This window comes from Amia ocellicauda, chromosome 3 (assembly GCF_036373705.1).
Source record: "Amia ocellicauda isolate fAmiCal2 chromosome 3, fAmiCal2.hap1, whole genome shotgun sequence".
NCBI lineage: Eukaryota > Metazoa > Chordata > Actinopteri > Amiiformes > Amiidae > Amia > Amia ocellicauda.
In genome coordinates this window covers 56,064,085-56,078,580 of record NC_089852.1, presented here as the reverse complement: position 1 = coordinate 56,078,580, position 14,496 = coordinate 56,064,085, and the positions used below count along the sequence as shown (strand labels likewise).

The window sequence follows — 14,496 nt, the reverse complement described above, 5'->3', positions numbered from 1 at the left end:
GTGTGACTAATTGACTTTCATTAATGAGTGTTAAATGGCACACACAAATTGATACAGTGATCATCTTTAGCTCTCACATTTCAAATGGCTTTTTAAATGAAAACTAATTGGCTTTGTTATGAAGGTAAAAGACCTTAAACCAATGTGGTTCCCCGATTCCAAGAACATGCTGCCACCCGTGGTAATTGATAATTATGGTAATTTTCTTACTGTGAATTTGAGCAGGAGGTACATTCTCTGATTCTCTCTTTGTGAAGATATCAGATAGATTCCCCAGAAATGTTACTTTGTGTTTTATTCCATTACTTTACGTTTGTCTAACCATTTTAGTCAGCACTTTTGCTCTTCTTTTGCTTGTGACTTTCTGCAGTCAGGGAGAGGGAAAAACGGCCTGCCTGTGTAACAGTGTGTTTGTTTCTTGTGCAGAGCGGCCCACTTTCCTGAGACGACCGATCAACCAAGTGGTGCTGGAGGAAGAGGCAGTGGAGTTTCGCTGTCAGGTCCAAGGAGATCCGCAACCCTCTGTGCGCTGGCGGAAAGATGACGCAGACTTGCCGAGGGGCAGGTAAGGAGTAACAGACCTCCCGTATTAAATACTGTAGGTCAGAGAGGCACAGCTCCAGCCCTCATGGGTCACAGTGTCTCTGCGTGTGGGCGGTGATTTCAAAACTGTGAAGTGAACAAAATGCAATGTTGTGTATAAAGCAGCTGCTGTTTTAAAACAAGCCAAAGCCAATTAACGTAATAAATATGACATTTAATAGGCAGATTTAGGGTTCTGAAATCTGCTGATTATTCATAACAGGATATTGTACCCTGATTTATCAAAAGGAAATTGATTGAATGTTTGAGGCCTTGTGTAGGACATTAGCAGAGCAGTAAATCTTCTGCTTCCACATTCATTTGACTTATTTTATTAATGCAACTTGCCAGTATGCATCTAAAGTTACCTGTAATTGGTGTACTTTTTCATTATGATGAAAACCCTTCGAAAGCTTGCCAAGTTTGGTATCTGTCCAGTGCCAAAAGTTGAAGAACCGTGATAACGATTATGATTAAACATCTTTTTAGCGCTTGTTTTACATCCCAAATCCTCTGCTTGATTTACAGTCCTTCTACGATGACGCTCATTGCAGAGGAATGAGTGAGAAGGTGTAACGCTGTGAAGTGTTGGCACGGGATGAAAGCAAGTAGTTAATCTGTAGTTACTTATGGACAAAACTATTGATTAATTTGGCACTGTTTCTTCATCACTTACGGAGGAAAGATAAGAGATCTGGTCTTCATCGCAGTCTCATTAAAATAAATCACCCACATCCTGTTTCGTAAATCGATAGAAGCAAAAATAGGTTTAAATAAGAAATTGAAAAGCACTATAGATGATCAAGCTGGCTACTCGAAGCACAGATAGGAGGCAGATAGTGTTCGAAATGTCATCTTGCAAGAAAGTATAACTTTACACCCGAGCCCCAGAGGAATAAAGTAATTAAGGAGCAGTCGATATTAAACCAGTTAGATTATTTACCTTTCAGTCCACAACATTTAATATCTTGTCTGCTTCATAAACCTTTATTTCCATATCTCTGCCATACCATATTTAGTAGAAGATAATGTCTTTATAATTATCCTTAAACCTGATTATATCTGAAAGAAATATTCTGGGATATACTGTACCTTAGAGTGTTCCACTTGATAACAAGCACACATTAAATGTTATCTATATACAGTTTCAGTTTTTGAAGCTATGAGATGTGTTTGTCATTAAATGCACTTATTAGATGTCAGTATATTGGATTGATTTTATTGGGTTTCAGGTGAGTATGTCTGTACAGTGTGTACATGTACCAAAAAATAAACCCATATTTGCATAAACTCATATTTAGCATTTATGCAATGCCTGTGTGTTGAGCAGATGGCAGAAAGATAACCTACAATCTCATTTATATATTCAAAATATACACTTTATTATATACACCTCAGTACATGAACAGAAAGTTTGCAAACGTTTAGAAAAATACAAGCTGTTGTTTGTTTGCTTATTTTGTTCATTGGAGAATAATTATCTTTTTCATTAAACAGCTAGATACTATATAAGAGTAACTTACATTGTACTCAATCAAGTCAGTAAGGGATCTGCTCTCTTCCCTTGTACTTCCTAAGAGTTTGTCATTTTGTTGCTGCTGTTAGCAACACACATTCACTAGGGGATGTCAATATAGGTTATTATTTATCACCTTAGTTGTATTAGTTTTGTTCAGTGGAAGATTTAGTCCACAACAGGTAGGGTTAGGATTTGTAAGTAAGGAACTGTATTATGTCTTGGGAACACAGGGGCCTTACGGTGTTTTGTTGAATCACGAAGAACGGGAGCTCAGTTTTGAAGTAGCTGTAATTGCAGATTCTTCTGAAACAGACTAAAACCAACAAGAAACTGCCCTGCCATACTGTAACTGACCCCAGTCACTACTGTTTTCTATGCTGAGATTTTGTGAGTGTGTGTGTTTTCCTATTCATAAAAATCCCCCGTGCACTTGTCAAGCTGGGATTTGGAGTGTTTTATCCTGATTCTGGACGCATGCAGGCAGAGAGAAATCTAAGAACGGACAGAGACGGGAAGTATGACACGTTAAATAGAGGGTGCCACCAGGCAGGCTGGCGTGCATTCAATCAGTTTGAGGAGTGACATGCTCCAATTATGATGTCATAACAGCCAATGATACAGAAAACAGTTAAAAGTACATTTGAAGGGCTCAGGCAGAGTCCCCATTAATTAAAGGGAAAATAGAAAAATGGGAAAAGGCACCCCATCATTTATCAGGATGGTATTTCTGTGCCCAGACTTTGTTGCCTTAAATTGCCTCTGAGCAATCTTTGGAAGACAAATATAATGTAAAGTAAAATGTTTCCCCTCAAATTTCCCCTCAATCAATTATAGTATTTATTTTATTATAATTAAGCACTCAGCTCTAATACCATAAAAATACATTAAACAGATACTGTAGTAGTTCTCACTAAATAGTAACTAAATACAAAAGCATCTCTTAATCCTCACACTTGGTATTTGATTAAATGCTGATTAAATGCTGCAGAGTGTGTTTCTCTATTTGGATAACCTTTTTATACAACATTCTTCCCAGCATGGTTCCATAATATTGGAACACTTATTTGAATGAAGTTTCATTTATGTGAATGTATATTGTAAAAATGGCTAAATGCTGGAACTCATTTGTTTCATGTGTTCAAATTTCTGTTTGTTTTGAGCATTGGTCCTGTTCATCTGTGGGCAGCATAATTCACTGGTGAATCATTTGATGGTATGGAGGAAGTATGTAAAGCAAAGCATTGAAACAGAAAAGGATATTGGCTTTTAAACAGACTATCTTTGCAGGCAAAGCCTGTTTTCAGTTTAGAGCATTTTTCATAGTATGGAACTTATTGGATTTTCCTTCACAACATTCTCTTAATCAACGTAAATTACATTTATTTGAAGGACACGTTATTAGTGTAATAAAATCACCAAATGCACTAGTTTACTATGTATTCACTAGCATGTTTAAGGCCTCGCCATATTATCCAGCCATGTTCGAAGGTATGCAGTAGTGTGACAGAAGCATGCTCATACATGCATTGAAACATCGATGTTCTTGGTAATTAAACAAAGCAGAATCTAGGCCCCTACCAGTATGGTGAGATATCAGTACTTGCAATGTTACCCATGGAGACTGACAGAGTATCAGTGTTTGAACTAACAAGAGGGTGCTATCTCATCGCTCAAACATTTTTTTGGTTAGTTAAGTGCTTTTGCTGCCAAGCAGTGGAGGAAAACATGTTTCCAAACAATTAAATGATTGCAGAACTTGTAATAAGGTACAACAGTGTGCAAAACACTGTATACAGAATAGTAATTTCAAAAGTCCTATTCCCATTCTCATGAATGTATAAAAGGAAGTAATTAATCTAAGATGCCAAGTTCTCAGTTGTTTTACTTCTATTTTCATTGCTAGTGTACCAACAGAATTTGGGTGAACATTATTAATGGTGTACATTTTAAAATGTTACAATTTTTAATTAATTTACAACAGAAAGGTTAGACAAAAGTAGGATATTCAGGCTTGCTTGTTGTTAGTAGCCGTTTTCTTTAAGCTTCTCGCCAATTCTTCTATTCTCAGTTTTAGATATGCTGTTCTCAGATTCTACTTTGATTTACTTTGGATGGTTTTCAGTGAAAGTCAGTGATACATAAACAAAGTAAAAGAATCAATACAAGTATACATATATGTAAAATAGAAAGAAAAAGTAATTATTCTACAATCAGTATAACAGGTGCATGTAGGTCCTGAAAGGCAGGCCAGATTGCTGCTGCGATGGGCCTGTGACAGCCTTGTTTTTTGTGTGACTTTGTGTTGTCTATTTGGCTTTGTTTCTGAGATGCGCCCGCCATGTGTTTGCCCAGGCTCAGTGTTCGTGCTGAGCCACGGCCTCTCTCTGCTGGGATTACTGCTGAGCTGGGACACAGAGGGGACTCACAAATACTCCAAACGGGGCTTTAGATAAATACACAGTAATAAAACCCTGGCAAGCACCAGTCAGAGTGCCACACCGCCCTCATCCTGAAATATCCTGAAAACTATTTTTTGTTTTCTGCCACTATTATCTTCATATGATTAACTTCACTTTACTTCATATGATCATTAGGTAATCAAAATAAAGATGGATGCTTCTTGTGTCAAGATGCTTATTCTATATTTTCATAAAGGTTTTTTTTTTTTTTTTTTTTTCAGTGGGAACATAATTTAAACGAAACAATGTGACAGAATTCAGATCTATAACCAAGAGATTGAGATATCTTCTCTTCTCCATATTTACTTTGTATTTTCGGTTTTTCTATTATATTTTATAACTAGTAGCAGAAGTAGCTTGAGATATATACATAGCAGTAAGCAATGGTGACACAAGATAAGTTAGGATAATCTTGTTTGCTTTATATTCTGCATTGTATGTAATGTTTATGTTTTCGTATCTCTCTCCAGCTGCCCTTAAGGGAAAGAAACAAATTTCAGAACAATTTCTCTTGCAGCTTTACCTCTGTGTGGCTGTGTTAAGTATGTTATAGACGACAGACCAGTTTCAACAGACACCCTCTTATTTCTAATGGTGCATTGTTGAAACTATGATCGCAGGGCTTGGGTGGAATGAATAAACTCTTGATAAAAGCGCTCAAATGGCAAGCAGCAGCACGATACAGCACCAGGGCTTAACAATGCAGTCTTGATTAAAAGGCAGGACTGTAGGATTTGTATTTCCACCATCTGAAGAGGTTCTTGATGGGAACACTGAAGTAAAATATTTTTATAACAGCTCTCAGGTCATTTACCTCGAAATAATCCTCTTCCTTGAGCTCTCGAAAGCAAAGTCTCCAGAATTGTGAATGTTTGTCATATGGATTAAGGACCTTATTTTATCCACTTTCTCCTCTGCACAATATAAGGGGCTATTACTAGTTGTCTATATACCAAGTTATTATAAGGATGATTCTTCTATATAAAAACTAAATAGGCAATTGAATGTGTATTTTCAATTCAATTTAATAATTGTAAAATACTGCCACCATACCAAATGTATGAATGATTGACAACATTCCTATGTGTTTTCACTAATGAAATGTATTGCAATTGTCTTTGTTTTCTTAAAAAATCACACTGTTGAGATTTAAACAATAAGATCAAGAAGGGAGGGGTCTTTTTTTCTGAGTTAGTCCTTGCATCATGCTCCGGATGCAGGAGAGCTGGCTGTCTTTGTGTTACAGCACAGAGCAGGTGGCTCAGCTGAGTCAATACATCTTTAATGAAATTACAGGCTTCCCTTGTAGGCCACACTTGCGGACACTGTCTGATTAGATGAGTGTTGTGCCAAGGAATCGAAAGTGGCAGCCAGTTCAGTGAGAGAGTTGATGCTTAAATAAACGCCTGCGCCTCAGTCCTCGGCAGCGACGGGAGAGGATAAAAGACAATTGTCTTCCTTCGAGCAGGGAAAACGCAGAGCAGATTGGAGAGAGTAAAATCCCTGGTTAACCTTAAAGCATTTGGGTTCCATTATCTCCTTAAACTCGATAGCTTTAAAGAGCAGGACTTTCTTTTCCCCTCTCAGCCTTATCATTGAGTCATCCACAGTGGCATCTTTAGCCCAGTTATGATTTATATTCAAGGCTGTGCCCACATAACTTTGCCAAGACAAATTTGGACATTCTCCATATCCACTCAAGTTGAAGTGAAATTAGTTAGGACTCTTTTTTCTTTTCTTCTAAGAACAACTACAGAGTCTTCTTTTCAGTTGGAACTTGTTGGTAAATCAGTCTGAATCCGGAGTTTGAAAAAATCTGAAATCAAACATGTTAGAGGAGAAAATGTGTTTTGCTGAATGATTGTTTTTGTCAGTTCCATTTCTGTCAGCTTCCTTTCTTCCCTTTTTTTAAAGGCATTTTAAAGAAAGTTTTACAGTGTATGTGTATGTGGCTGCACGTCTGTGTGTGTATGTCCGCCCACAAGAATACAAATACATATTAAGTTGAAATCAATCAACCAATCAATAGTGTGTTAGGGAATCTACCTACACTACATATAACTGATCAAAGGACACAGAAGTTTGTTTGTTCTCATGAACTGGTCTATAGCCTGGCATAATGGAGAAGTCTGACTATCTGAAGCTTGGAAGATAAAAACAAATGAAAAACAATATATACATATATTGTGTTAGTTACTTTGTTTTATATTTCTTAGTTATACCATGCACCAATGTTGGCTTTTATTGGTGTCTTCACCTGCTATCATGAAATATACAACTTGCCACAGGGAAGACCTACAATCCTTTGTTTTAATGTATACAGGTTGACAGTGTCTTTTTCTTAAAATGTCTCTCAGAATTGTCTTTCTGTCCCTGCTGTTAAAAATGTAACGTTCCCTTGTCAGTTAAAAAAAATCCAATTCACATCCCAACAAGGGAATAGGGATCCTTATGGTTCACCACAGTTTAACAGCTTCTTGATTAAAAAACGCTTTCATTGCTCCCAAAATTAAACTCAGTAAGATGCATCTGGTGCTGAACTCTAAGCAGCTTGAAAAGTAAGAAAAGAAAAAAACAGGCTAGAAAATTCATGAGAAAAGCAATTGTCTGTATTCTTTGTTTCAATAACAGCAACCGCCAAGCAGCTGTCAGTTCAACTAACTTTTTATTGCTTAGCACCACTCTACACCCGGATCATCTGAAATTTCATTCACTGCTTAAGGGACTGCTGACAAATTCTTGGACGCAATTTTAACAGAACTGTTTGCTTTTCCTTTGATGATTGTTTGCTTTGCAGCGAGCAGAGCAAGGCTGAAGCTAAATACAAAACGTAACCATCATCACAAAACTCTGCTCTCTGGTCACATAAGATACAAGTTAAGTGATATGTTTTTGCTAAAACATCTCTATACTTTTGAAAAATGGGTGACATCCCATCCTTGCTCAAAAAAACACAGGCTCTTAGGTAAAAATCCTCCTCAGTCAGTAAACTGACGCCACTTTGTGTTATTCCACAGCAAGTGTTTGCATTTTACTGTGCAGAAAATAATGTTCATATTACTTAACCATCTAAAAAAAAATGTTTACGCTCAATTTCAGAAAAGTATTGGCAGAGTGACAGTGTAGCCAAGTTATCTGAGCCAAAAAAATATATATTAGGAATCAAATTTCCAATAGCTTTGCTTCAGGAGTTGATTTTGAATTTGAAGCTTAGATGACATTGGATCTCTTTGAGTCTCTTCTTCTTTGTAACTGGCTCCCAACTTTTATGAAAAGGTAAGTCAGAAAAATAGGGTAGTTGTTGAGTTCCCCACACCTTTTCATATAATATGTATAATTGCATTCCAGATATAATACACAACTGAATTACGTCCCAGCCCCCCATGAGCATCAATAATAAGCTACTGTTTCTTTTAGCCAGGGTGTGTGTGCATGAATCTATAAGTATACCCTTCACAATGTTTAGGGCCACACTTCCAAGCTGTTCAGATGAAATCCTAAATCCTAATTTCATTTGTTTTATAAAACAAACTTGAGAACAGATGGTAGGAGTAGTGGCACAACATTTATTTTCAAGTCCCCCCCTTCTTTTATTTCTTTCTCTTTTTTTACTCCTGTTTTTAAAGGTGTGGCACCTCTCTTTTTCTTTTCTTTCTTCTATCCATTGTCACAGCTGGGTCCCAATCAATCTCAATCCATGCTACAGTGATGATAGAGTATGTTGTCCTAGGGCCAGATCTGATTGGTGTGCTTTTTTTTTTTTTCAGCTGTGTTTCATATCATGGAAAAACGTGTCTGGGTGGCAGAGACTTGTCAGCATACCATTGTACCACTGTCATTAATCAAACTGTGCCACAATGAGCACAGTCACTGGCCAAATTCAATATCAGAAATCCCTCCTACCTTTTTCTTTCTTTCTAGCTTTTAATGTGATCCATTTTCTTTTCATATCCCCAGTATCACCGCAGTTTTAACGAAGTCCGCCATAAAATGCACCGCAATCATTTGTAAACACGATATTCCTGTGGATTTTGATAGCAACACAGATCCAGGGCTCTCACTCAGTATGATGGCCTGTCATATCTCATGCTGTAGATGCACCCAAATCAGTCGAGGAGCTTTCTGTATTTGGTAATCTCCTCTTTCCAGATGGCAATGAATGCGATACAGTTTTGAAAGACCTTCATCAAACCTATTTATTACAATGATTGGTCTCCATGCCTCTTCCAACAAGGAGACATCTCTAGTGGCCGCCCTTTAGGATGTGCTTGTTAGTTCAGCTGTAATAGCATTGTGAAGCACTTTAGCAACCTTTTTTAAGGTTGATGAATAAATGTGTTATTGTTATCATAATTCTTGCAATATATTTAGGTAAATTGGAAGGCATCGTGTAGTTATGGTAGCCTCTGCCTAAAGGCTGATATGCTCTGCGTGATTTCTCTGCAATTGATCACATGCTATTGGACTGAGTTCTGCATGAGGCTGATTTTACAGAAATCTCATAGTGTATCAAGGCCTTAAGGACTTACCGACTGTGAAAAAGGTATTAGGAAATTAAATGGTTTTGAACTCCCCAGACTCACACACATGTAATTACATGCTCTTTTGTCTAACAGTAGAATTTCAAATCTCCGTCAAAACATATCCCGCTCATTTCTGAATGCTTGCTTTATAACATGTTTAAGTGATTCTCCAAATGGAAAAGTCCCATTAAGGAAACCTCAACTCCTAAGCCATTTTTGGAATATTTTCTGCTTCTGTTTTATGGAATAACTTTGGAATGAAGGTAAATTAACCAAAGTGCCTTGAATAGTTTATAGGAGAGATGCACAGGGTGGGACTGCAGAGTTAACACAAAGTGGGGGAGTAAGTGCGTGCCGAGAGCTGCTATTTGGTATTTTTATTAAAATTATGATCATCTACATGTTATTTAACATTTGAATCTGATGCCATTTCTTACATCAAAACTGTTAATAGTTTTTGAGTTAAATAGTTTCCCCCTCACTGAATGTCTCCTGTGACTATTCATGTTTTAATAAGGTCATTGTGCCACGTGGGTAATTCTCATAAATCTCATCTATTGGTTTAATACAAAATGTATATATTATTTAACTAAAACAAAAATAAAAAGCCCATTACAAACATATATCAGCACGTTTCTCTGTGGAAGGTCTCAGTGGCAAAGGTCAAAAAATGTCCAGGGGATGGGCCTGTGGAAAACAGGGTGGGCAAGGGGTTGTAAGTAACTAGTAGAACTTGGGCAAAATAAGTCACGCTGTACATGAGCATCGCAGGACACTACCTGTATTAGGTAGCCTAGTATTACTGCCCTGATATTTTTATAATACTACACAACACCAATCATTGAAACAAACCATGGCCGAGTGCGATGCATAATGAAATGAAAACGAGTCAGTACGATTATCCAAGAAGAAAAACTTTTCTTTAGGCAGTTCAATAACTAGTATTTAATATCAAATCAATAACACAAACAAAGCGGTTATGCAATAGTAGGCTAATCATCATTCATACCGATTTGTAGAGTTGACAGGTCAGAATGTGTACCATGACAAGTAAAGGGAAGTATGAGAAATAACCCAAAACATGTTAGCAATTTCACAGAGCTATAGCAGGTAAACAGGTTGCAGCAGCACGCATAAAGCCATAGGTGTCGTCATGAAAATGGCTGATCAGCTCCAAGATTTATCGATCTAACACCTCATTCCATAGATGCCTCAAGTCTTCATTGGTTTTAATGCTGACAGATTTCCCAAGTGTGTTTGTGACTGCAGATGCACCAAATACACAGCCTATTTGTTAATGTCATTTTTTGGGGATGAAGTCTTCAGTTAACTTAACAAAGTCCTGTTGTGTATTGTCCCTAAAATACTTGAAATTTGAAATTTGAAATCAAATTAATGCAGTCCGTGACAGGCACAGCAGGCGAGACTGCAATCTTTTAGTTCACTCATCTCAAAAAACTTTCCATTTGTCACTAACAGAAACACAAACTTTTGTGTTTGAATCTGTTTCAGAAGAGATTCGGCATCTAGTTTAGTTTGACCACTGCTGCTTTCAGAATACCCTGCATGTATTTCTAAAATCAATTTGGTAGTGTTAAAACTTCCTGACTGATCCTGATTAGAGCCCCACCGTGTGTCTACTGACCAGTCCAGCTCCAGGCACTGATGACCCGGATGCAGCTCCTTCTGTATTTCCATAAACCACGCATGTCGAGGCTCCCAGTCGTTATGTGTCTAGAGTTCAGCGTCTCAAACAATGTGTTAACATGCCCAGAAACGTCTGCTACATCGCAGAGAACCAGATTAACACTGTGTGAATTACAACACACTGGAAGGAGTTTCTCTGAAATCCCATTGGCCTTCATGTTGCATGTATCCAAAAATGAAGCAGCCCTTTCTTTGATAACTCCACCTCAAGAGACTTGTTTAATGACAGAGTTTCCTCCAATTTAATTTTGCTATTTTTAACACCACAACTGTAGCTATCCCCCAGTTGTATTTTTTTAAGTGACTTTGACATGAAATAGGGGAAGGTATTACCATTTATCAAACCAATTGGATAACAGAGATGGACAAATATTTTTTTTTTACTTGCAGAAGCCGGCAAATCAGATTTCATCATTTCAAAGTGATTGTTCTATTGATCTATTGATCCAAAGACAATTAAGAACCCTCCCAACAGCTTTGAGATGCTACAGTGACGATTCATTTCAACACGTATGCAAAACTGAATTTCTGGACTATACTTTCAAGTAGCTTCGACCCTTGAAGATGAAAAGACAACTTTTAAGGCTAATGTGAAATGCTGAAATCGCAGAGGCCTAAGCATAGTATTCATTGTTTTCCTCATTAGTGTGCACTCTTACCTTCTGCTCCTTCAGTACTGTGCTGTTTGGCACGTCTTCCTCACACCGATGTGCAGCGTCACGTACATGTTGAATAATGAAACCTGACAGAAAGCTGTCTAATTGTCAGTTGACCCACCCCCACTGCAAACCGAAAGAATGAATGGGGCTGTATTTGATGTCACTCCCCCTTGTCAAAACTGTAACACAATTAAACGAATAGGTGATTACAATGTCTACATTCCAATGCAGAAGGGCACGTTTAATATCCAGCCTTGAAATTGAATCAGATCAATGAAGTGAGAAGACCATTTGAGTGCAGAAAGCAGAATAATTAGTTTATTTTTTTTATTTTCTTTTCCCCCCCTAAGAAAACTACTGGTTGTTTACCTGCCATTATTGTCTGATATGATATATGGGCCTATTCAGTGTGTTTCCAGAAGGAATCATGTTTGTTTTAAAAATTGTACAGACATGTCTCGAGTTGGAAAAAGCCAGTGGAGAGTGGAACAGCAATGGAGGTCTCATAACTGTTGTATTAGTTTTCAGATTGAAAGCATTTAACTTCTTAATGTAGTTATCTCTGAATAAACAATCGTAATCCTCAGCTTGTCAACAGAGACAATAGTCCTTCATTTTTTTTTTCTTTTATAAGTTGTAACGGTACTAGGAAGACAATATTGTCGAGGCTCATTCAAATACATACCACCTTAATGGTATTTGCACTTTAGCAATTCAGTTATCTCATGTTTTAGGTTCTGGAATTGTTCTCACATTCATTACATTACATATTGTTTTTCTTTTAAAGTTTGTTTTAATATTGATGTGTGGGAACCGCCATGTGGAAACATTTCCTTATAACTGGGAATAATTTCAGGTGTGGTCTTGAATTCCACCTCTGCCAAATGCACAATTGGCTGGTAGGGGAACTTGGGAAACTTGCTTCTCCATATTTGAGGCACTGCACAAGCATCTACCAACCCTACAATCACAGCCAATGCAAAGTAACCAGAACTGCAAATGTTAGATTAAAAATTACTTGTACAAAGTTTTGGGGGCAAAATGGGAAATTAGGAAAAGCTGAGTCCGGAAACTTTACAATATAACTTTTGATGTAACGATTTGACCTATCTTTTAGAATAGGCCAAACTGTTAATGCATGTAGTATACAATACGTATGTTTACAAGGTTAATAGGGTAGGAGCTTGTTACGGTCAGTGGACCTGTCTTTTGGCGGGTTTGTCACAGTGCTGGTGGGAGCTGTGTGTGTCAGGCCTGATCTGGCAGTTCACATCTGAGGAGGGGCTCTGAGCATGCACGGTACACAGTCACACAACATGCCAAAAACTATGCAATAAACTTTTTTTTCCCTAGGTATGACATTAAGGACGATTACATGCTCCGCATTAAAAAGGCTTTTAGCAGTGATGAAGGCACTTACACCTGCATAGCTGAGAACCGTGTGGGCAAAGTGGAGGCGTCAGCGTCACTCACAGTCAGGGGTAAGTCATGCCAGATTTCCATTCTGTAAGGAGGTGCTTAGTGTCCAGGTATTAGTGGAAAGGAAACAGTATTTTGAAATACAAAAAGTGATAAAACTTGTCCTTTTCCCTCATTCCTTACTAAACACCTCCTCTCTGTGTAGCCTGTTTGTTGACCCTGTATATATTCTGTACTCTGATATTCTGAAAGAAAAAACAAACAATGAGAAGGGACTGTAAAGATTGGGAAACTAAATAAACAGGGGATATGACACAATTACTTACTAAAAAGGCAGAAACTTTGCATTAGTTCTGGTCATTTTACGAAGGTATAAGAATATTGAGTATAAATTCCAACACAACTTTTTAATTTTTCCATTGCACCTTTATTATATTTTCTTGTAGAAGTGCAATTTGTGTGCATTTCAGGAATAAATAGAACAAATACAGGAAAGCAAAAAACTACTGCTTTTATAGAGATGGAATAATATGTTGCTGAAAAGACAGCTAGAAAATAGTTGTGTTCGTTGTTGATGTTCCAAAAAAATAGAAAAAAACTGATTTATGTTATTTAACCTGTGTTCTGGGGTGCCTACTAACTGAATTGAAACACTCTCCCTGTAACAGGTTTACAATAAAATTTAAAAAAGGGAAGATAAGTTGCAGAGTGGGACTTGAAACATCCTACTGAATGACTCCCACTCTGTTTGAGTTCTATCTGCAAAGTGCTTAGCACCCCTATCAACCCATGGAAAGTAATCCTGAGGTTGTATATAAATATGCTTAATTATTTATTTCCTACAGCTAGTATTTTGCTGGGTTCAGAAGGAATTCGCAGCTCTCTTCCATTGTTCATATAATCCCAATTCACTTTGGGCACACAGCACCTCTGTGAGATAGATACAGATGCCATTTCACAGTTGACTGGTGCATGCTGGAGGTTTACTGTGAAGGTGGGAAAGGTTAATAAAAACATTTTTTGCTATAATCTGTCCTCCTTTTTCCCATGCACATTAAATCAAATGTTCAAGGTCTCTCTGGAATGGTTTAATGATGCAAAGGGAGAGATGGGTGTAGGGGGGTTTAGGGTGGAGTGAGGGGGGTCAATCGACTCGTGGGGCTGGCTATAGTTTTAGTCTTTTTTTTGTGGGGTTTTAGTGTTTAAATGCATTAATGCATGTTTTAGTTTCATCTGCTGTATACAAAATATGACTGTGTCTTTCAGCAAGGTAAATCTATATAGAGGAACCTGACCAATGCAGACAGGAATCTCTGTCTTTTACTACCCCCTGATTTGTACAGGCTCTTCTTTTTGTAGGAAAGAAAAGAGACACCAGATTGAAAAAGCTTTATCCTTGAATTAAATATGAATTATGGTTCTCTTACTCCCAGCTGGTGTATTACTGGTTTCGTATTGGCATAATTACTTTGAATACTATGAAGATCAAACACGGAAATGTATTCAGTAGCATGCTTAGACATTTAACCCTTTATGTGCTAGATTTCTAGGTATACTTAATGGAGCAGTGTCTATGTGTGTGTGTGTGTGTATATATATATATATATATATATATATATATATATATA

General features: G+C 37.4%; 1 protein-coding gene across 7 annotated transcripts in view; it reads left to right on the top strand.

Annotated features, from left to right (window-relative positions):
* Positions 1–14,496, top strand: part of robo2 (roundabout, axon guidance receptor, homolog 2 (Drosophila)) — a 275,708-nt gene that overhangs the window by 175,233 nt on the left and 85,979 nt on the right. For all 7 annotated transcript variants that reach the window (XM_066699955.1, XM_066699952.1, XM_066699954.1 and 4 more), the window contains exons 5-6: positions 427–565; positions 12,803–12,930. In XM_066699955.1, the coding sequence (XP_066556052.1) occupies positions 427–565; positions 12,803–12,930 (267 nt within the window). The remainder of the gene's footprint in view (positions 1–426; positions 566–12,802; positions 12,931–14,496) is intronic.